Source organism: Rousettus aegyptiacus, unplaced genomic scaffold (genome assembly GCF_014176215.1).
Source record: "Rousettus aegyptiacus isolate mRouAeg1 unplaced genomic scaffold, mRouAeg1.p scaffold_m13_p_4, whole genome shotgun sequence".
Classification (NCBI taxonomy): domain Eukaryota; kingdom Metazoa; phylum Chordata; class Mammalia; order Chiroptera; family Pteropodidae; genus Rousettus; species Rousettus aegyptiacus.
In genome coordinates, this window is record NW_023416307.1 from 40,152,768 (window position 1) to 40,174,129 (window position 21,362).

The 21,362-nt window shown below is 38.7% G+C and overlaps 1 protein-coding gene across 7 annotated transcripts in view; it reads right to left on the reverse strand.

Annotated features, from left to right (window-relative positions):
* Positions 1 to 21,362, reverse strand: part of MCF2L2 (MCF.2 cell line derived transforming sequence-like 2) — a 193,092-nt gene that overhangs the window by 40,746 nt on the left and 130,984 nt on the right. For all 7 annotated transcript variants that reach the window (XM_016138001.2, XM_036218821.1, XM_036218820.1 and 4 more), the window contains 6 exons: positions 11,512 to 11,578; positions 10,356 to 10,471; positions 9,149 to 9,218; positions 4,966 to 5,058; positions 4,202 to 4,294; positions 1,186 to 1,257 (listed from right to left, as the gene is read on the reverse strand). In XM_016138001.2, coding sequence (XP_015993487.2) covers positions 1,186 to 1,257; positions 4,202 to 4,294; positions 4,966 to 5,058; positions 9,149 to 9,218; positions 10,356 to 10,471; positions 11,512 to 11,578 — 511 coding nt within the window. The remainder of the gene's footprint in view (positions 1 to 1,185; positions 1,258 to 4,201; positions 4,295 to 4,965; positions 5,059 to 9,148; positions 9,219 to 10,355; positions 10,472 to 11,511; positions 11,579 to 21,362) is intronic.

The following is a 21,362-nucleotide window of genomic DNA, read 5'->3' on the forward strand; positions in this document are numbered from 1 at the left end:
GCCCCTGCTACCTACATAACATATTTATCTGTTATCTAGTAAACGCAAACAAAAAGATTTGGTTTCTTCCATTTGGGGGAAAAAAAACCCCATCAATTTCTATAACAAAGGCTATATGTTCCCCATATGGCATCACCTCTTTTGCCCTCCGCTGCATGATGTATTTTCTTAATCTCTGCCAAAGCACTGGGGATTAGCATTTTTGGATCAGAGATATGAGTGACAGGACCGATGAATGGAGCCGAGCATGCTGGCTCCACTGAGCAATTCGCCGTGGATTTTTACGTTCTCACTCATAATAAACGTGCTCCAGGTCCTGGTGAAAGACAACAGAGTCTCACTCGACTTTATACTGGTGTCATCAGTAAAGGATTAAAAGTTCTTACACCAGGCACCTCTTTTCCAAATGCTTAAAACTCAAACTCCTTTTAGAGACTCACCTGCTTCTATTCTTTTGCCTTCCTAGTTTTGCATTGGTAATGTAGGACTCATAAAAATCCTTATGAACATTGCTAAATCCTCTAACTCAGGCTAGCTTTCTTTGTTCCAGGCTATAATGTTATTATTACCTGTGTCTGGAGCTTCTTCTAATTTCAAGGGATCCCCACCACACATTCGAAGCAGAGATGGCATGCATATGGCTGCTCACCCTGAGATACATGCCTCAGGTTTCTCTTGTTAAAACCAGAATATTCAACAGGAAATTTTCTCCAAGGAAACTTTGGCTGTCTTTCTTAGAATTCACACACACACACACACACACACACACACACACACACACACACACGAGAACAGGGTATAATGTAAAAAAAAAATAGATATACAAGGAAATAAATATAAATCATTCATAATCCTACCACACAGAAAACCACATTAGAGATGTTAACATATTTACTTTCAGTCTTTTATGTATGCATTTTATACATTCCTGTTTGTATTCCTGTTAAAACATTTTTATGTGAAAGGAAAAACTATATTACCACTTACCCTGCTAAAAATCCCCACTTTGAAATTACCTTTCTTTTTTTGGGGGGGGGGGTTCCCTCCGACTGTGAATTATAGGATACATACAATTTTAGAAAATTTAGACAGTAAAGCAAGGATACAACAACATCATAAATGCCCCACCCATGGACAAACACCATTAACAGTTTGCTATATAAAACAATATTTAAAACCCAGTACCTTGGTCGAACCTCCCTCTAAGTCTCCTGGATCTATCTCCAAATCCTCGGGAGACTCAAAATCCAGCAGACCCTGCATTAACCCAAAAGCTTTAATGAAAATCAAAAAGTATTTTGGTGATGGAAGAAAATCTAACTATGGGTGCTGAGCACACAATGTAACATATATATACGACATACTGTTGAATTGTACACTTGAAACTTACTGGATTTTGTTGATCAATGTCACCACAATAATTTTTAATTGAAAAAAAAAAAGAAAATCAAAAAGTAGAATGCCAACTAAATCTACTGTGCAAACAATCTCCAGACAAATGCTAAACTAAGACCGTATTTAAATTTGTCTGTTTGTCATGAATGAGAAGGAAAGAATGAATGATATATTCTGCACAGAATTCTTTCCACAAACATGGAATCATATTGGACACACTATTTTGTAGCCTGTTTTTTTTTTTTTTTCGCTCAACAATATATCATGAACGTTTATTTTCTCATGACATTATATTTCTTTGAAAACATGTTTATGATTGCGGCAATGCTGCATCCTATAGATAAATCATAATTGATTTGTCTCCTCTATTGTTAAATATTTAGGTCCAACAATTATTCCTAAGGATAAATTCCTAGGCATGGAATGATCAATATTGAGTTTCGATGCATATTTCCTAGTGCTTTATAGAAGGACTATGTTTCGCCAGCCACTTACGACGAAACCTTGTTTCACCGGCTTCTAGCCTGCATGGAGGATTATCATTCATCAAAAAGGTTGGCCAATTGAATCAACAGAGCAATGCTACCTCATTATTGTTTTAATTTAGATTTCTCCGATAACTCGTGAGGTAGTACTTTCAAAAAAAGTTTGCTATTAGCATTTATTCTTTTGTAAATGTCACTGCTTATGTCTTTTGTTCATTTTTTTTTATTAATTTCTTTTTTTAAAGATCAGCTTTAGTGGGGTATACCTGACATATGAAATTGTTTGATATGTGACATATACATTATGATGATCTGATACACTGTGATATGGATATGCTGTGAAAGGATTAGCTAATTAATACATACATCACCTCACATATTTTGCCTTTTTTTTTTTTTTTTGGTGAGAACATTTAAGTTCGATTCTTTTAGCAAACTTCAGTTATATAATACAGTGTTATCTACTGTAGTCACCATGTTTTACATTGGATCCTCAGAACTTATTCATCCTACAGTTGAAAGTTTGTACCATTTACCAACCTCTTCCTATTAACCATGTTTTAAATATTAGCCTATTTAATTTTTAAAAGAAGAAAAATGAAGGTTGCTCTTATGATATGAGTTGCATTACACAGGAAATCAGCATGACCACCTATTCTAAAATACCCTTCTTGCAATAAGCAAAGCTTACGGTAAACAAATAATGCACCGTTTTACAAACCATGTCATAATTAAATGAAATCCAGGCAAGAAAAATTCTCTACATTAAATCTAATAGTTTCTACCCATCACTTAGCCTGATTGATAGAAATCATCAGCTTGATGAAAGTAAGTTCCTATTGTCCCTATACACGTATTTAAAATGTGTGCTGATAATAACATATTAATATTATTAAATTAACTTGCCAAGTGACTCATTAGACATTATGTACTCAAAAAAACTCTCGATCATGACTATCAGTTTTTACAGTATCTCAGATATTAATCATTTTATAGATATTATTTCTTTTTTATTTTTTCTCATTAATATCTATGAGCCGATTATTAAGCATGCTGAATATTTGTCATATGTCTTGCTAATATAATAGTTTCCCCAATTTTTCACGTGTGAGTTTTTAATAGTATAATCTATCATTCCTTTCCCTCTCTTTTATACATAGAAAAGCGCTCTCACACTAGGATCCCACGATCCTTTCTAAGCCATGAGGCAGTCCAACATCCATGCTCTCTCAAAGAAGCTGGTGGTAGGCACTGCAGAATGAGCTGCATTCCTCAGGGTGGAGAACACCACACAGCTCTTCCTCTCTTCACAGGCATGCCAGTGGTTTGAACTTGTTTTTCTGGGCACCCAGAAAGCTTCACTAAGGGAAAAACTGGTCTGCTCTGAGCAGCCTCCAAGGTGTGGTTTCCAACAGACCCCCAAGGAATGTTTTATAGTGATTCTGTCTCTTATTTCCTCAGCGAAGTAAAGCTAACGAAATCTTCTAAGTATTTTCTAACATGTGTTACTTAATTGAATGCCCCCCAAAAGCATACTATAAAAGTATTATTTTACAGGCGAGGCAGAGAGAGGTTATGTAACTTGCCTGAGTTCATACAGCTGTCAGAGCTGGGGTCCACACCCAGGATGTGTAATTCCTGACTTTGCATTTCTAATCACTATGCCCTACAGCCCTCCGCATATGGTACAGAACCTAGGTATTGTGTCAACATCACTTCAATGGGAACGCCTGAGCCCTTCAGTTCCCGATGAAGCCAGGCCCAATGAGTGAAGATTCCACCAAACCCTGCCCTCTCTTCACTGGGCCCAGTGATAAGACTTCATGACAGTAAGGATGGGACAGTCAGAGGAATGCGAGGTCCTAAGTGAAGTCCGTATCAAAACATGCTCACAGATATTACTCATGATGAGAAGTGAGGAGTTGGCATCCTCATTCCAACACTTGTATGACATCTCCATCTATAAAACAATGGTTACAGGTCTCCCCACCCTCTCAGTTCCCAGCAGTGTGGCCGCATCCCCCTCCCCACTTTGCTCCCAGGGACCTCTCCTCTCCTCAGCCGGGTCCTTGGAGCTTCATGCTCTGGCTGTAGGTTGGACTAGCCAGGCACCCAGGTCCCTTTCAACTCTATGATTTTTGGGTCTTACTACTACTCATTGAGGAGGGCTGCTGTAGACTTGTAGGACAGAAAAAGCTCAAAGGACAGACATCTTCACCTTTGGAAAAGGAAGTCACAGCTCCACATGTCTAGGGAAAAGAGCAGCATAGCACAGGCATCTGTTTTCCCAACAAAGAAAAGCCCTGTCTTGTTGATTTTACCTTCAATAGCGTCTGGTATTTTATAAGTCTCTGGCTTGGTCCTCTAAGATACTTAAAAAGAGGGAGATTGTGATCCAATTGACGCTGGCATACCTTTAAAAACCAAACAGAAACAACATAAAACAAAACAAACAACACTCAGAATGAAAGTGGCAGCAATTAAATACAAGAAATGAAACAAGCTCTTCACGGACAAGAGGGACCTCTGTGTTGACCAGTTTCGTAAGGTTACTGAGCTGTTCAGTCCTTTGGGAATGAGAGAAGGTGAAAGGTGACAACTTGGCCAGTAGTTTTACAGGCAACTAGGGAAGCAGGACCATTTATTTCTTTTACAAAGCAAGTCCGCTAGAAGACAGTGGGGCATTTCAAATCTTCTTGAAAAAGAGGCAGACTGTCTTTGAGCTGGTGTATGGTGGGATATGTTCAGGTCATTTTAAGTCTGAAGGGTACCTGATAACTTATTGATGTCATTCTGGGGAGCCCCAACGTGTAACGTTTTTGACTTAATTCCATTTTTATAACCTATCCTAGAGGAGGACTCCAGTTTTCTCATTGGGCTACAGCTGCTCCTGACAGGCTTGTCCCTCAGAGACCCAGGTCATCAAAACTTCCAATTTGTAATTTCAAAATAAGAGACACTTTTAATAAACATAAATCTCAAACTCCTCTGCTTAGTTCATATGTTTGATATCTTTAAAATTTGATGCACATAAACACTGACCAGGGAAAACAATTTGTGGGAGACCTTATAATCTTAACATTACCCCAAAGTAGGCACAGTCTTGACATTCTTGCCAGATTGCTGCAGCTCGGGGCAGATTCTTATGGTATTTAAAATATATTTGAAGATCTTCTTTCTGAGTGGGAAAAATTAGAACAAATTAATTAGTTAGTATTTTCCAGGAAGTGAACAGGATAATACAAGTTTATTCATTCATTCAGCAAGCCTGAGATTCTTCAATGTGTGAGGAACTGGGGATGCACCATAAATAACCTTAAGTAGGGGGAGTGTATGATGGGGAGGCAAAAAGAGGGCTGTAAACAACTGTAAATGCTAAATACAGATATGAATGAAGTGCTGTGGAAGCAATTACAGGACTCTGGTAAATAAATAAGTGAATTCATGAACAAGAGTTGGTTTTTATCTTTATCATTTTTCCTCTCCTCTTTATTTAGGACACCGATGTCTCCCCCAAATAGTTTTTTTTTTTCTAAACTAGTTCTTCAGTGAGTGATAAAACTAACAGGAAAAGTGCTGGTGACTGATGGCCTCTCCATTCTCTCTCTCCACTCTCCTTATTAAAATCATCATGATGCCAACTCTAGTAAAGAACCTCAGAGACAACCAAAAATAGAAACACCTCAGAAGGAAAACGTGGCAGTTTGGGCAAAACACCACAGATCTAAATCACGTGGGCAAGCCCCAAAGCTGCAAGCTCTGCCTCAGACATCACCTTCAACCTGCAACACAAGACTCTCAAAAGGAAACGTTATGTGACTATCTCAGCTAGAGATGGATGGGGATTCCTATATTCTCCTCATATCAAGGACCATGAGTGGGGGCACCCATCTGCCAATATCCCAGGTAGAAAGGATACCCTCAGCTATGGAGTCAGCTGGCCAGCCCTGTCTGCTCCATCAGGAAAGCCTGGTCCACAGCAGCTGTGCTTGCCACAGAGCCCATGCCGCTCTGGCAGAGAAGCCCACGTGGCTACTTCCTTTCAGATTTTTGTGTCCCTACCTTCCTAAGGCCAACTCTTGATGTCTTCCATGTGGACATGGGCTATTTTTCCCCTCACAGCTTCAATTCTGTCTATTGTACTTCTAAACGCACTGCTATAATGAACAATTTCCATTTCTGTATCTCCTCCCCTCTCCTGATGGATTTAAGTGGTCATCTCACTACAAAAAGGCAACTTCGTCTTTTGCTACTCACTCCAGGAAAAATTATGTGCACGTACACACACACACATACACATGTTTAGGAAGAGAAATGTTCAGATTGGTTAATAATTTCGAGCTTAACAATAATACATTCACTATGTATTCACTCAAGAACTACATACTGAGTGCCACTGATGTGCTGGCACTATGCATAGTACATTTGCTAAACTCAGTGGCTCCCAGAGCACAGCAGCCTAGACATGGGGACCATTCTTGCCACCCTGAAGGCCAGCCTTATAAAACATTAAAAATCGACTAAGGCATCTCATCCAGAGCACAAAGCCTTTGGTTCTTGAAAGAATTCAAGGTTCACTGCTTTCAACACTCCCCACCAGAAGATTCTCAGAAATCGAAGGGACTTTGGAGATCAAGCTTCCTACCCAGTGGAACACCCTCCGCAGTCAGCCCCATGTTTCCAGACTCTCCCTGTAACAGAGAGGGACCTGGTTCTCTTGGTATATGCTGAGCTAAAACCTGCATTCGTGACAATTTCACCCCTTGGTCATGTGTCTGCGCTTTGAGCAACAGAACATTGAAGGCCTTCAAGTACCAAAACATAACTATTGACCTAAATTTGTTCTTTGGTCCAAAATTCCTTGGAGAAAGGATGTGCACTAACTAACTGCACGTGAAAGTGCCCGATTCTCCTCACCTCCTTATAGAATCAATCAGGAGGCTAAAAAAATTGTTACCGAAATTCATATTCACATAGGGAGACATAATTGCTTATGGATTAAAACTGTGGGCTCTGGTGGTAGATGGCCTAGGTTCATCTGATGGCTTCGTCAATTATAAACTATATAGCCTGAGGTCAGATATTTAATCTTCCTACACTTCAGTTTTTTCATTTGTTAAGGAGGCTCAGAGCAGCAGTCAACTCCTGTGATTACTGTTAGACTAAGTGAGACGGTGTACAGAAACCTCTCAACAAATGAACGAATGTGCAGAGTACCCAACAAATAGCAGCTACTGTAAAGCCACTTTTTACATTGTAGAACTCTTCTGCATGCATTATTTTACTTTATTTCCACAATAACTTTACATGTTGGTATTGTTAAGCCTATTACATGGGGGAGAAAAGTTAAGACTCCAAGGGTTTGAGTGACTTACTTGAGGTCATGCAGCTAGCAAGTGGCTCAACTTACAAATGAAGTTGTGTTCCCTGAGTCTCATCCCTGTGCTCTTCTCATTGAGCAAATGGAGCACAAAGTAAACCACTGACAAATATTATACATAGAGTTTGGTTTTCGGGACAGAATCTCCCTGGATGCTATAGGCTATAGAGTCTGAATAAAACACTTGGCTAGAGCAATATTTCAAAATTCATTTTTATGATTAGCGGAATTCTGCAAATACTATTGAAAAAAGGTAAACTTCTATAGTAAGTAAAGGATGGTAGGCCAGCTTTATTGGCTGACAAATCCAAGTCTTTGTATAGAAGCAGCCAATTCTCTCAAGGGTTCTCAAAGATTAGATAATCATGGCTTTTAGTTACTCCATTTGTCCTAGAGTAATAATTTTGTGCTTGATAAGAATTTATTACCTGTATTTTTTCTCAAACATCATAAATCATATAGGACTATGATTGTGGTCTGGGTTAATGATTTCTAAGGTGTCTCCCAGCATGGGAGACTGTAAAATGCTTTGTAAAACTTTAGGAGAGGAATTCTTTGAAGAAAAGACATTTAATTAGCAACTCCCTGACCATTTCCTCATACTTAAACAATTTTTATTTGACAATATCCATTTTCCCCACAGAATTTGGTCTTTTTCTCATTCGAAAATTTTTCTCATTCAAAAAATAAATATTTGCAACAATACAAACAATTATATTTCTAAACTCTGAAAGTAGATTTCACATTGATGGTCTGATGAGTGCAAAACTGCAAAATAGTATAAAACACTAACAATGCTATAAAAGTAATGCAAGAAGGAAATCAATCGGATTAAATACAAAATAGTTTTTAGTGTGCTGTCCAGAATGCCAGCGTTTGAAAAGCCTACCATGGATGGAAAGTCTATGCAGGGCGTTTCAATCTGATCAGGGGCTCTGAGGGCTGAAGGCTCTGTTTTTCCTTTATGTCGAATACCTTGAAACCTGGGAAACTTTGTTCGCTTGCTTTCAGTTTATCAAAAGTACAGCTCTTAAACTTTATCTGCCATAATTAGGATTGTTTAAAAAAATTGAAGTTATTCAATCTGTTGTCTTAAGCTCACAAAAAAGAGAAAAACAAGGAAGGGATTGAAAAGAAGGGCTAGTTGGGAGAGAGAGAAGAAATAGGAAAGATTTAGAAAGTAGGGGCCACCAGGGGCACCTGCACTGGCCCCTTCCGGGGAAGAGAGTACTTGGTGGGGATGGCGTTGGGTAAAACACCTCTGTGCCAGCTTGTAGGCAGCACCACTGGGCCCAAACTGCCTATTAATTGCCCAAAGCAGGAGTTGGTGAAGCAGTGAGGGAAGAGGTCTGTGTGGTTGGAAGGGGAGGTAGGAGTATGTGGCTGTAGGACAGGAAATTCATAAATTAGGTGCTAACTATCAGAGAGGCTGCATATATAACATTTCCTAACCACCCTCTATGCTGTAAAAAATAAAATAGAAGTAAATACACTTGGGGGGATTTTTAGTTTCACATCAGCACTTCTCTTGAGAGTCAATACAGCTAGTGAGAAATACAAGTGTGAATCTTGTCCTAAAAGAGCTCAGTCATTCAGAGTCATTCAGGATAACCTGCTTTGGGTTGCCTGGGGGGCCAGTCTTTCATTTCACTGGACTTTGCAAGAAGCCAGGCTTTTAAGTGGCTTCCACTCATCAGCGTGAGCTCAGTCAAACCGGGGTCATCTCTCACTGAGTGAAGTACTGCAAAGGATTCTCGCTTTACATTCAAAAAGCAGATAGAAGATTTCAGACCACCTGTATTTCCATTAGCCCCTGCCACTTACATAGAAAATTAAGGGCTGACTTTAATCACATGGTTATTTTGGTTTATTTGGAACACAGACTTACTCTCCTGAGAAAGCAACTTGCCAGAAGCTCAGGGTTTTCAGTGCACTTTTCCAATTCTTTTAGAAAAGTCCTGTGGAGAGAAAAGGACAAAGATGCTTTGATTTTTACACTGATTGGGTTATATGTTTTTTTAAAGTAAAATAACATAAGGTTTTAAGAGGTGCCTAGAAAAATGTTGTTTTCCAGGCTTTATTGTTCTGGGCTCATCTTCAACGCACGGATTTGGAAGCAAAAAATGTGTTCCGTGGCATTACTAGGATTCACTCAAACCACTCACAGCTGTTCTGATGATTCTAAGTGCTAGGCATAGACAGACTGGATGCACTGATGCTCTCTGCTAATGATGTTAATAAGAACTGCTGCTGTTGCTGCTGCTACTAATAATCACCGAGAGTTTACTATAAGCCAGGCATAAGCTAAGTGCTTTGCTAACAATATCTCATTTAATCTTCCGCCAAACCTTGCAAGATAGGGTTTCATAAATGTGAAACCTGAGGTTCAAAGAGGCTGCATAACTTCTCCCGGGAAAGTAGCAGAAATGAGATTTTCACTCTAGTTTTAACAAGACCAATAGAGGTGAGATGTGGTTAAGAAACAGCTGTGGTTCTTTTCCCTTTCATCAATTAGTTCTCTGATTCTGTGGGTCATTATAGTGAATAAAGTGAGCAAACACGCTGAGGCTGTAAGATGAAAGGATTAGAAGATGATTTCCAATGTCCCTTCTTCCCTGAATTGTCTGGAACTCAACATCCAAGTAGCCCTGGGCTAAAAGGACAACTTGCTTGACCAGTTAGCATTTTTTTAACACCCTAGTTGCCAGCACTAACTACCCTATGATAATAGGTATGTGAACATTTGTCTTGGTCATCGTGGTATTCTCATTGCTGAACACAGCACCTGATACCAAACAGGCGCTTAATTAATGCTAATGCATAAATAGGTTAATAAGCAAAGGAACAGACAAACAAATACAACATTGATGCCTGCCAGCTAGTATATGCTCCATTAATGTCTTTTCCCTGCTTTCTCAGGGACCTTGTGGCACTTTTCTCCTCCTCATCTCATTCCGCCCCAACCCAATCCACCAACTCTGGACGACTTGCTCAAACCTGAACATGTCCCAGCACTTTCATCTCCAAATTCCATCAGCCTGTTTCCATCCTCCTCTTACTTTCAATTTTCCCTGATAATTTGAATTATTATATACCTGTTGTGAAATTCATAAAGTTCTGTGATATTCCCAAAGAGAAAGTCCTTGTTATTCTGAAGAACATCTGGAATGAGGTGCTTCAGCCAAATAAAATCCATTGGAGTGATATATCCCTGTAGAGGTGGAAACAAGGTCAGTTTTTAGGATACGAACATATAAGAGATGCTCTGAAGAGCTACTCCAGGGAATAAAACTTGCATAAAATAATAGGGGAATATGGCACACATATTTCCTGAAAGCCATTCCATCAAATACTTTCTTTTGATATTATTTTTCTCATGTGTCATATTCAGAAGAAGATGGCTTATTGGCACTGATAATAAAATGGCATTTGTATAGGAAGAACAAATACATCTTTCAAATGTTTATGTTATACAAGTCAAATATGAAAGGACAAAATTTACCCATCATTTTATGACCTGAAAAAATTACTATTGTTTTATTATCTTTCCTTCATGACTTTTTTAAAGCTCATTTTAAATGGTTATAATCACAGTATTGCATTTTGACATATACGTTTTAGAATCTGCTTGTAAATTACTACATATATTGCTTTTAATCTTACGGGCATTTTTCAATGCTGCTACATATTATTCAAAATAATTACTTTGTAACCATTGAGTATTTCATTTAGCAGGTATACCAGACTTTATTAACCATTCTCTTTTTAATTGGATATTTGGATATTTAATTGGATAATTGGATATTTTCTTTTGGTAAAAAATTTCTATTATTATTTTATATATATAGTTTATTCCTCAAGATTATTTCCTTAAGAAAACAAGGCAAATACACATTTTCATTCTAAAGCAAAAAGTGCTACCTAAAATAATGAGAAACAATTCTCTCTTATCAAATTATCAAAAAAATTTCAATTATAATATCCATTGTTGGCAAGCATATGATGAACCTAACTGGGCATTGCTAGAATTAGTATAAATTGGCACAATCCTTTGGAAGTTATTTAGTTCCATGGATCAGTAATCATAAGAATGTTTTTATTCCTACTGAAAAGACATTCGTGATATTATAAGACCTGAATCTTGGGGGGAATTCTAGAGAGATATGGCAACTATTTCGAGTCTCTTTGTGCAACAAAACTTCAGTTTGAATACATGCTTAATGGCGTCCCCCCCCCCCCCAATTTACTCACATCAATTATGCTCTTAATTTCTTTTATATAAATCTCTTCGGTCTCAAGCAAGTCACGTATAACACGCCTGAATCACAGCAACAGGTGGGAAGATGAAAGAGAGAAACAGAGTGGGGGAGAGGTTTTTTAGAATTCTTTTATCATAATGTTCATCAACAGTTCCCCTCAGTGGCTCAGCTACTTAGGCTGCAGTCTGTTCATTCTGTTCTATTGAACACCAAAGGCCAACCTCTCACAAAATCACGGTGTGATCACACTGGCATAAGAAGAGGTTAGAGGACTCAAAGTTTGTTTGTGCAAACAAACAAACCAGTGAGTGACTTACCTCTAGTGGGCCACAGTGTGAGGGTCAAGAGGGCAGATGTTGGAGTCAGAAATGCCTGGTTTGGATCCTTGGTCAGGAAAGTCTGCCTGACCCCTATATTATATGTGTAAATGTTCTCTCCAGCTTTCTGCTCACGTGGCTCTTTGACCCACACGGATGTATTTTGTTGTGCTCAGGGTTAAACAGATGCCAGTCATGCCCTGGTTCTTCTGGCATTTGATATTTCAGTGTGATCGAATTCCTCAGCCAAAAGACATGAGCTCTGTCTGCTTCCCTTGAGGAAGGCAGGTACAGGGTGTGGTGGGTAGAATCCTAAGATGCCCCCAAGATTCCTGGCCCCTAGTGTACACACACCTCCTCCTGGTTAGTCAATGAAACATTAATCAAACACTAATGCTGCTGTGAAGGGATTTTGCCATTCTGATTTGTTCCAAATCAGGTGACCTTAAGGCAGATAGATGACCTGGTTGGGCCTGTCTGAATCACATGAACTCTTTAGATCTGGGTCTAGCAGTCAGGGAGATTGGAAACACAGGAAGGACTTAACACAAGGGAGTTTCTCCTTTGCTGGCTTTGGAGGAGGACAGTTAGCAAGGAACACAGGTAACCTCTAGGATCTGAGTGGCCCTGAGCTGATAGCCAGCAACGATTTTGGTCCTACAGTTTTAAGGAACTGAATTCCGCTACAGCCTCATGAAGTTAGAAGAGGGTATCTAGCCAATACCTTGATTTTAGCTCTGTGGGACATAAGCAAACAACAACAACAACGACTACAACAACAAAACAGTCAGGTCTTACCCAGACTCCTGTCCCCAGGAAATTGTGAGCTGAGCTGCTAAGTTTCTGGTCATTTTTTATGCAACAATAGAAAATTGATAGAAAGACTGAGGCTAGTCTTCTTATCTATCTTCAGACAGACTCTTCTTTCACTTCTTAGGCTATGTGGCCACACTTTCTTTTTCAGGCTTTCTCTTAAGGCTCTAAATGAGTCAGTGTTTATACACATGTTCATGTGTAGAACATATACACTTACGGTTTCCTGTAAACTGTTGGTGGATTATCTATTAAATGGTAGCCTATCCTAGTAATACTTTCTTTTTCTTTCATAAAATGGATATGGCAAGGGACAGATAATCAAAGAACACTATATAAGAAATTCATACAAATATACACATAGTTATTAGCCTTATGAAAAATATGCTCGAAACACACTAATCTAACAGGGACATAGTAAAACGAACAAATGAACAAAAACAAAAACAAAAACAAGACAATTTTCCATTACTAAAATGGCAGAAATTCCAAATCTCAAAGAAAGACTGATAGGTGAGGATGTGGGGATACTCTCCAACAATATAGGCAATTTCATGCAAGATAACTTGGAAATATCTCATCCAAATTTAAAATGCATGCTACTTGACTTGGCAATTTCACTTCTAAGAACATTCATTGTTTGTCGTTAGAACACTAGCACTTCAACAACAACCAGATATAAACTGAAAGTTATGTAAATGCTGCTCATCAATAAATTTTGGTACGTAAATATGATGAAATGCCATACAGTTTTTTAAAAGAATAAGGCCAATTGAATCACGACGATATGACATAGACCAGATGTTTTAAGCAAATTAAAAAAAAAACAAGTGCAGAAAAGTATATATTATGTGATAATTTGTGTAAAAAGGAGTGTGTGTGCATATATATATGTAACACTGTATATGCTCAGACAATTCATGTGAAGAAACAAAACATTGTTAACAGCAACAGCTTTTGGAGAGTGGCACTGAAAGCTAGAAAATAGGGAAGGATTTCTACATTTTACTCTACACTCTTTGATTAAAAATACTTTAAATAATTACCACTTTTATAATTTAAAGAATGGTTTGCATGACGTTTTAAAATGAATGTTATTAGAGGTAATGAAATGTAAATCTCATTTGAGAGATGTAAATAAACCCTAAAATTAAATATTTTATGGCTCAACGATTATTCTTTCTTAAAATGACAGGTTTTGTACCTATTTATAAAAGCTTGTTACAAGATAAGACTGATAAAAGATAGCCACTGACAGAGAATACAAAACGTTACTTTGAGATCATACTTAGCTAACAGAGTCACTGAGCAAGAGGTTCCTTTGCTTTTTATAAATCATTTTGAAATGGTGACAGTTACTATGTCAGAAGGAAATATAGGCCTTGACACCAATCTATTTCTGTAAATCATGACATGAAGTAGGACTACAGCAACAGCTAAACATTCATAGAAAACCAAGGACAGCCAATTTCTTACACCCTCTTGAAGCACTGGGCTTCGGCAACTTGACAAGTGTGTTTAAGGATGAATTGATGATTAAGTGAAGTCTGAAGGCAAAAATAACTGGGTGATGAGCAGTTATTACCCAACAGTTATGTGAGAACTTAGAGACTCTTGGAAGTTTAAAAGAATCTGATACAAGAGAATATTCATAACTCAGAAGGAAAAATATCCCTTGTCAAGTCATGCTTCTCTTTATAGATTGGAAAACAGTCTACAGAGCCATCCAACTATTTCATTTTACTTGTTCAACTGCAATGATTTCAACAGATAAAAAAAACTCCAATGATAGGAAGTTCCCTGAACGTAGATGGCCTATATTCAGTTCAGATTTTTTTAAAAAATAGCGCTCATATCACTGTTAAGCCAATCTTTTTTTCCTTTGTTTTCCTTTTGAATAACTATAAAATTGGAGAAATTTTATGATTCTATCTGATGATTGCCTGCTTTATTATTCCAAAGCACACATCTTTGTTCATACAAAAGACTCTCAAGAATATAACATTTAAAGTCACAAATATATAATGTAGATGAAGAACAGAAAACACTGGGAGTTCTCAAGTAATTTAAAAACCCTTAAACATCTAGTACAATTTATGTCTTGATGGATATCTGTACCTAGATATGGAGCACTGTAATTAGAATACCAAATGGAGCTGACAAGCCAGATCAGCCTGCACTGACTACTCTGCACTAGTGTACATTCTAGAACTTTGTTTTGCATTTAAAAGCAGCCCCAGGTCATTAAGGAAGAAATAGAAGAGTACTGTGTTTTAAGGGACTGTTTTTTTTTTTTCCTCTGACGTCATATTTTAAGGCAGCACGCAAACAGTGCTTTTGATAGGTGGTTCTATTCTATATGACGCTTCATGTTTGTCTCAGATGACACCACAACCAAGGGGCAAGAATGGGACCTTTCGAGTAATGACTGCAACCTTATTTGGTAAACAAGATAATTAAGTACGTACAGGTTAGCATTTCTTGGTAAGTTTCTCCTTTTTCTAAGTTTTTTTTTTCTAAGTTAGAAACTTTTTCTAAGTTTCTCCCTTTTAAGCATAGCCCCTTGTCCCTACTGCCCTCTACCCACCTCCAATTTCCCAGCTCTCCAACAGAAGACTAACCTTTTGAGATCCCATTTGTCAGAAGTATAGTTTTGCTTATTAATTGTCAACGTAGTTTGTTATCGAGTTTTCATTTACTCCCAGTATGATAGATCTCTTCACACACATCAGAAAGTATTATAGATTTTCACGTTTTAAAAATTAGTTTTCATGTAATATCCTCTTTGCCAAGTTGAAAGGTCAGTTCTCATCCTTCTCAAATTCTAGAGCATCTGACATAATGAAAATTAACCTCCTTAGACCTTTCACTTCCTTTGGTTTCTCTTTATTATTCAATCTTTGTTCACCTCTCTCTTTATTTCTCCTTGCTTCATCTTCCTCCTCCTGTCTAATGCTACTGGTCTCCAAAGGTTTGAACTCAGGTTTCCAGGCTTCCTCCCCTCCTCTTCCCGCATGCTCTTGATTCTGCCACATCTTTGTCTTCTAGACCTTTGGTCATGCTCAAGTCCAAGCTGCCAGTCTACATCTTCACTTGGATGCCTCTCTGACACCTCAGTCACCTCAGGTTGAAATTAGACAGAAATAGCATGAACATCAAGTGGAACTGCCATTTTCCTAGGGTCTCTAAAACACAGTTATTTCAAACTCCTTTCTGCCATTATGGTTATATTCAATCTGTCACCAAGCCTTGCCATTTTATCTCTCAACATGCCTCTTGGAGTCACTGCTTATTCTTCATTTCCGGTGCTACCAATATAGAGCAAACTCTCCATCCCTCTCATCTTAAATAATTTGGTGCACTCTTAGCATCTCACCTTTGCTTCTGGATACTCACTCCCATCATTCTATTTTGCAGACCACCATTCTATGCCCCTTCTAAAACTCCATTTCTATCAGGCCATCATTCTCTCTCTTCAAAAACTTAAAATAGCTTTCAATTACACAAAACTGCCAATGTTCCTTCTAGGATTTCAAGATTCTCCATTCATGTAATAAGAATCTACTTAGGGAGCTTGCTTTAAAGGTAAACCCAGACCTAGAGATTCAGAATGAAGAGTGGTAGGTGAGAAGTACAGGTAGAATCTATAATAGTCATAAGCACCCCAATGATTCTAATATAGATACTCCACTATTCACCTAAGTAATACTGATCTGACCCACTCCTTTTAGCCACCTTTCTTCCTTTAGTTATTCCAGCGTTATCATTTTACACCTCCTTTCAAATTCTAATCATTCTTAAAAACTCAGTTCCAATCCTCCCTTTTCCAGAAAATTCTTTCTAACAGTTTCAGAAGAAATTTGTACCACAGTCTTATCCTTTTTGCTTCCCAGGCAAAAATAATTAGATCCAAGTACTGATTGGCTCCTTACTATGAACCAGGCACCATTACAGGCACTTGGGCTAGAGAATAGGAATGTACCAGATTTTCTTGTCTGTGCCATTAGACTATGCACTAAGGCCTGACTAATCTCAGGCCTGAGTCAGTGCATAGTCTAATGACACAGACAAGAAAAACGGTGACTTCAGTGTAGTGTGATAAGGTAGTGAGAGGAGTCAGGTGCAGAGAAGGGACCATAATTAGGCCAAGGGTGACAGAAGACATTACCAATTTTGAGTTGAGTGGAGTGAGGTTTAAGTCAAATTTAAAAAAGAAAGGAAGCCAAGAGGAAGGGGAAGGAGGAGCGTGTTCCAAGACCTAGAGGAACAATGTGGAGGAGGGAGCAGAAGAGAGAGATTTATGCTCTACTGGTACTTGTCGATTCTTTGGTAGGGCTGGGCTAACAGTCTAGTAGGTTCATAAAATGTTAGAACATTAATCTATCTGGTTCATCCTTATTTTACAGATGAAAAAACAGAGGACCTGAACCATGAAGTAGCTTTCCCGAAGTCCGTGGCTTTGGCTAAACCAGTGTTCTTACATTGTCTACATTACATTGCCTCCCTTGGCTTATCTTTGGGGTGCATCCAAAGTCCTGTTTGCTATTATTAAAGAAAACACAAATTAAATGAAACTAGCATGGTGTTACAGAAATACAGGGTTTCAGAAAAAGTAGGTTTCTAAGTCTATTTCTACTCGAATATGCAGAGTAACCTTGAGCAAGTCACTTTCTTTCACAGGATCTCTGTTTCTTTATGTGTCAAAAGGCTGAATTAGATAATCCTGAATATCCTTCTGGCTCTCATAGATCATTCTTTATATATTCTATCATTTCTAATAAAATGTATGATGTGGTCTTTGGCCCAATCACACTTTGTTTTTCATTTTCACCAATAATATAACAATAGTCACAAGACTTGCTGTTCATTTACAATCTTGGTTAAATAGTTAGTGAGTAATTGAAATGTGCAATAGGACAGCAAAGAGCAGGGGAATCAACGGGGCTAGAGAGGTCTTAGAGAAGGTGAAATCTGAACTGTCCTCTGTAAGAGGTGAGGAGCTGACCAGGAAGACAGGAGGGTGTTCCAGGAAGAAGGACACGCGGGCACAGTGTAGGAGTCCTGGCTGCGCATGGACCTGGTGGGAACCAGGCTGCTGGGGCAGGGTCTGGAGGGGGGGCATGAGAGTCAGGGGGAGCGTGGGTGGAGGAGATGGTTGTCATGCCAGGCTACAGTGCAGGCTCAATGCAGGAACTCAGGGGAAGGTGTAGAAGATTGATTTGGACAGCAGGGAAGATAACTCTCCAGGAAACTGTTTCACTGAGTACAGAGTAGGTCCTGAGGGTTCAGACTCAGGAAACATGTTTTTAGTTTTACATCCTTCTCTTGTTTCAATTAGGTGTTCCATAATTACATAAGAAATTCTCAGAACTGTACATGGTAAAATACAAAACATATAGACCTATACGATGATCGTGTTGAAATGATACTTTTAAGCATTTATTAAAGGTGTGACGAATATTAACGGTTCCCTGGTTCCTGGAAGGCTAACAGTTGAGAGATTTGCTCAATTGCTGTTTCCTCTTTTCCACTTTTCTACCTCAATTTCTATATTTTGTCTTATGTTAATTGGATTTGCTCTCATTACTCTGATGTGTTTAGGGCAAATTACTTCAAATTCTTTTGGGAGGAGGATGGGGCATAAATAAATCATTATTAAAGTTTATCTGCATGAATGCTCGCTCTCCAATATCATGTAATAAATAATGACACAATCCTATTAATTCTAATTCAAGTTAATAATCCTGCATTTGTGTAGCATTTTAGGCATTATAATTTTTTTTTAAATTGCAGTAAAATACATGACATAAAACTTACCATTTAAACAATTTTTAAGTGTATGATTCAGTACATCAAGTACATTCACAATGTTGTGTAACCATCACCAGAACTTTTCCATCATCCCAAACTGACACTCTGTACTCATTAAACACTAACTCCCCATCCCTCTCTCCCCCAGCCCCTGGCAACCTCTTCACTTTCTGTCTCTCTGAATTGGCCTATTCTAGATACTTCATATAATGGAGTCGTACAATATTTGTCTTTTTGTGTCTGACTTATTTCACTTAGCATAATGTTTTCCAGATTCAACCATGTTGTAGCACGTATCAAAATTTCATTCCTGTTTAAAGCAGAGTATATTTCGTTGTTTGTATATACCACATTTTGTTTATCTATTCATCTGCTGATGACTACTTGGGATGTTTCCTTTTAGCTATTGTGAATAATGCTGCTCTATGAGCAATAGTGTGCTAGTCTCTGCTTGAGTCCTTGCTTTCAATCGTTTGGGGTATATACCCAGAAGTATTGTTAGATCACATGGTAATTCTATTTTTAACTTTTTAAGAAACCACCATACTGTATTTCATAGCAGTTGTACCATTTTATAGTACCATCGGCCTTGCACGAGGGTTTTAATTTCTCAACATCCTTATTAACACTTATTATTTTCCATTTTTAAAAAATAATAGCCAGCCCAATGGATATGAAGTAAAGAGTGTATTATATTTCTTGATCCATTCAACACCCAACAAAGAACTCCTCTGAGGCAGATGTCCTCTCTCATTTATCCCTGTCTCCACGGCTTCCAAGTAGGTAAATTCTCAATAAATGTTTACTCAATGGTTGAATGATAAATTTAAGGAACAGACAGACACCAGTTCTGTGAGCAAATATAGGTACTAATTGTTATTCTCATTTCACAGAAGCGGAAATGAGGACTCAGAGCATTAAGTGACTTGATTGAGGCCAAATGACTGGCTAGGCACTGTCGGCAAGAGTTCAAGTATGGGCCTTTTAGCTCTAAAATCGGTGACAGAGGAACTGATGTGCCAAGGGTGAATGTCAGTCCACTGAAATAGTACCCGAAATTCTAACTCTGTAGCATAGCTCCATAAATGACAGGGCCTGCACAGTAAGGACACTGTACGCAGGTTGGAGAAAAAAGGCTGGCTCAGACCGTATGCATTTATGCCTGGGATTCAAGGAAATGGGCTCAAATCTCAGAGCCGTGATGCACAGGCACTTATGCAATCTAAACCCGACAAGACGTCACGTGAGAGATTTCTGGTACAGCAAAAAGATTCCTGGAATACTGCTTCAATCCATAGGAAAGGGTAGTACTGGTATTAACTCCAACAGGAGTATGCAAGTAACTCGAGAATCTTCAGTTAAGAAAAGAAATTGTGAAATGGTTAATAAACTTCCACTTCATGCAAACAAAAAGTATTCTATTGCCAAAAGGAAATTTCCAAAGACAAAAAACACGTGCGAAAATAGTCAAAGATCAAAAAACATTGTGAAGAGACACGTGCTTTCTCTGTTCTGTGTACCTTTTTTTTTTTTTTGTAGACTTATTTGTATCTTTATCTCCTCCACAGGTATCCTATTATTCTGTTAATTCCTTTCCTCTCAAGAGGTTTGTTTGTTTATTATGATAGAAACATATCTCTCAGAAATATTAATCTCTCTTTCTAGGATTACTTAACCCTGTATCTGTAGGATCAAATAGGTATTTAATATAGGTTTTATAATCAGACTAACCAGATCGATTCATGAAATATATATTGTTTCACATCAAATGACTTATCGAGGACTTTAGAATTGGCTTTTTAAAAATCTTATTAAAAATCTCGATATTACAAAACCATTTCTAACTTTTAATTACTGGTTCACTTATTTTAAATAATATTCAATACAAATCCTAGGCAGGCCTATAACTGCCTTTTAGAACTGGTTTGAGTGGGATTTGAACCACATATGCTCCATAAAGCAGGAAATGAGCACTTAGTAATTATTAACGATTAAGAAAAGATAAATAGAGAATTTTAATTGTCCTTACAATATCAGCACAACCAAACTTGGGCGCAAAATTCCTAACACAAATGATTGCATCTGGGCCAGGCCGGTAGTCCCCTTACTATAATCAATAACAATTTTCTGAACATCTCCATGTGCTGTAATTGTCTTGTTTTCCTTAGTACTTACTACTCCATCCCAGAACCAAAATCATTTCGCTCAGTTTAGATAGCTGTGGCAAGACTGGTATCAATTATCTTTTAAAATATGTGTTAATCAGACAGCATTCAAGATCATCCCTGCACAAATGTCACTCATTCACTCAACTTAGACCTGCTCTCCCCAGCAGGACAGCAGGAGGTGGAGGGAGGTAGAGGCAGCCCCTTGGAACTTGCGCAGAACCCAGAATGGCCCTGGGGGTGTGAAGTGCGCATTTTACCTGCAAGTGGGCGGGTGGGGGGAGGAGAAATGCCGAGCCCCACTGTCAGCGAGTGATATTGGGCCACTGTCACAGGGGCTGTCTGAGCACTTGCAGCGTGCAGGGAAACCTGTCAGCCTCACTCCCCGCAGCCCCGCCAGAGGCCCACCTTGTCCGCAGCACAGCGCTACTGGACGGGGCCAAGGAGGGTCCCAGCAACCTCCAAGGCTGTCCCTGTCCCCGTGGGGGCCCTGTTGCGGGTTCGATGGGCGCATAGAGATACACTTATGTGTTAACGTGGAAGCGATGATCAGTTTAGGAGACCCCTCCCCCGTACAGAGAGAAAAAAAGGAAGAAAATTGGTTCTGAGAATGGCCCGCAGCGAGCGCCTCTGTGCTGTCAGCTCCCTCGTCTTCCAGTTCCGGGAAGAGCCAGCAGGCCTCAGTCCAACTGCCAAGGGCCTGGAATTGAGGGAGGGGCCGACCAGGCCACACCACA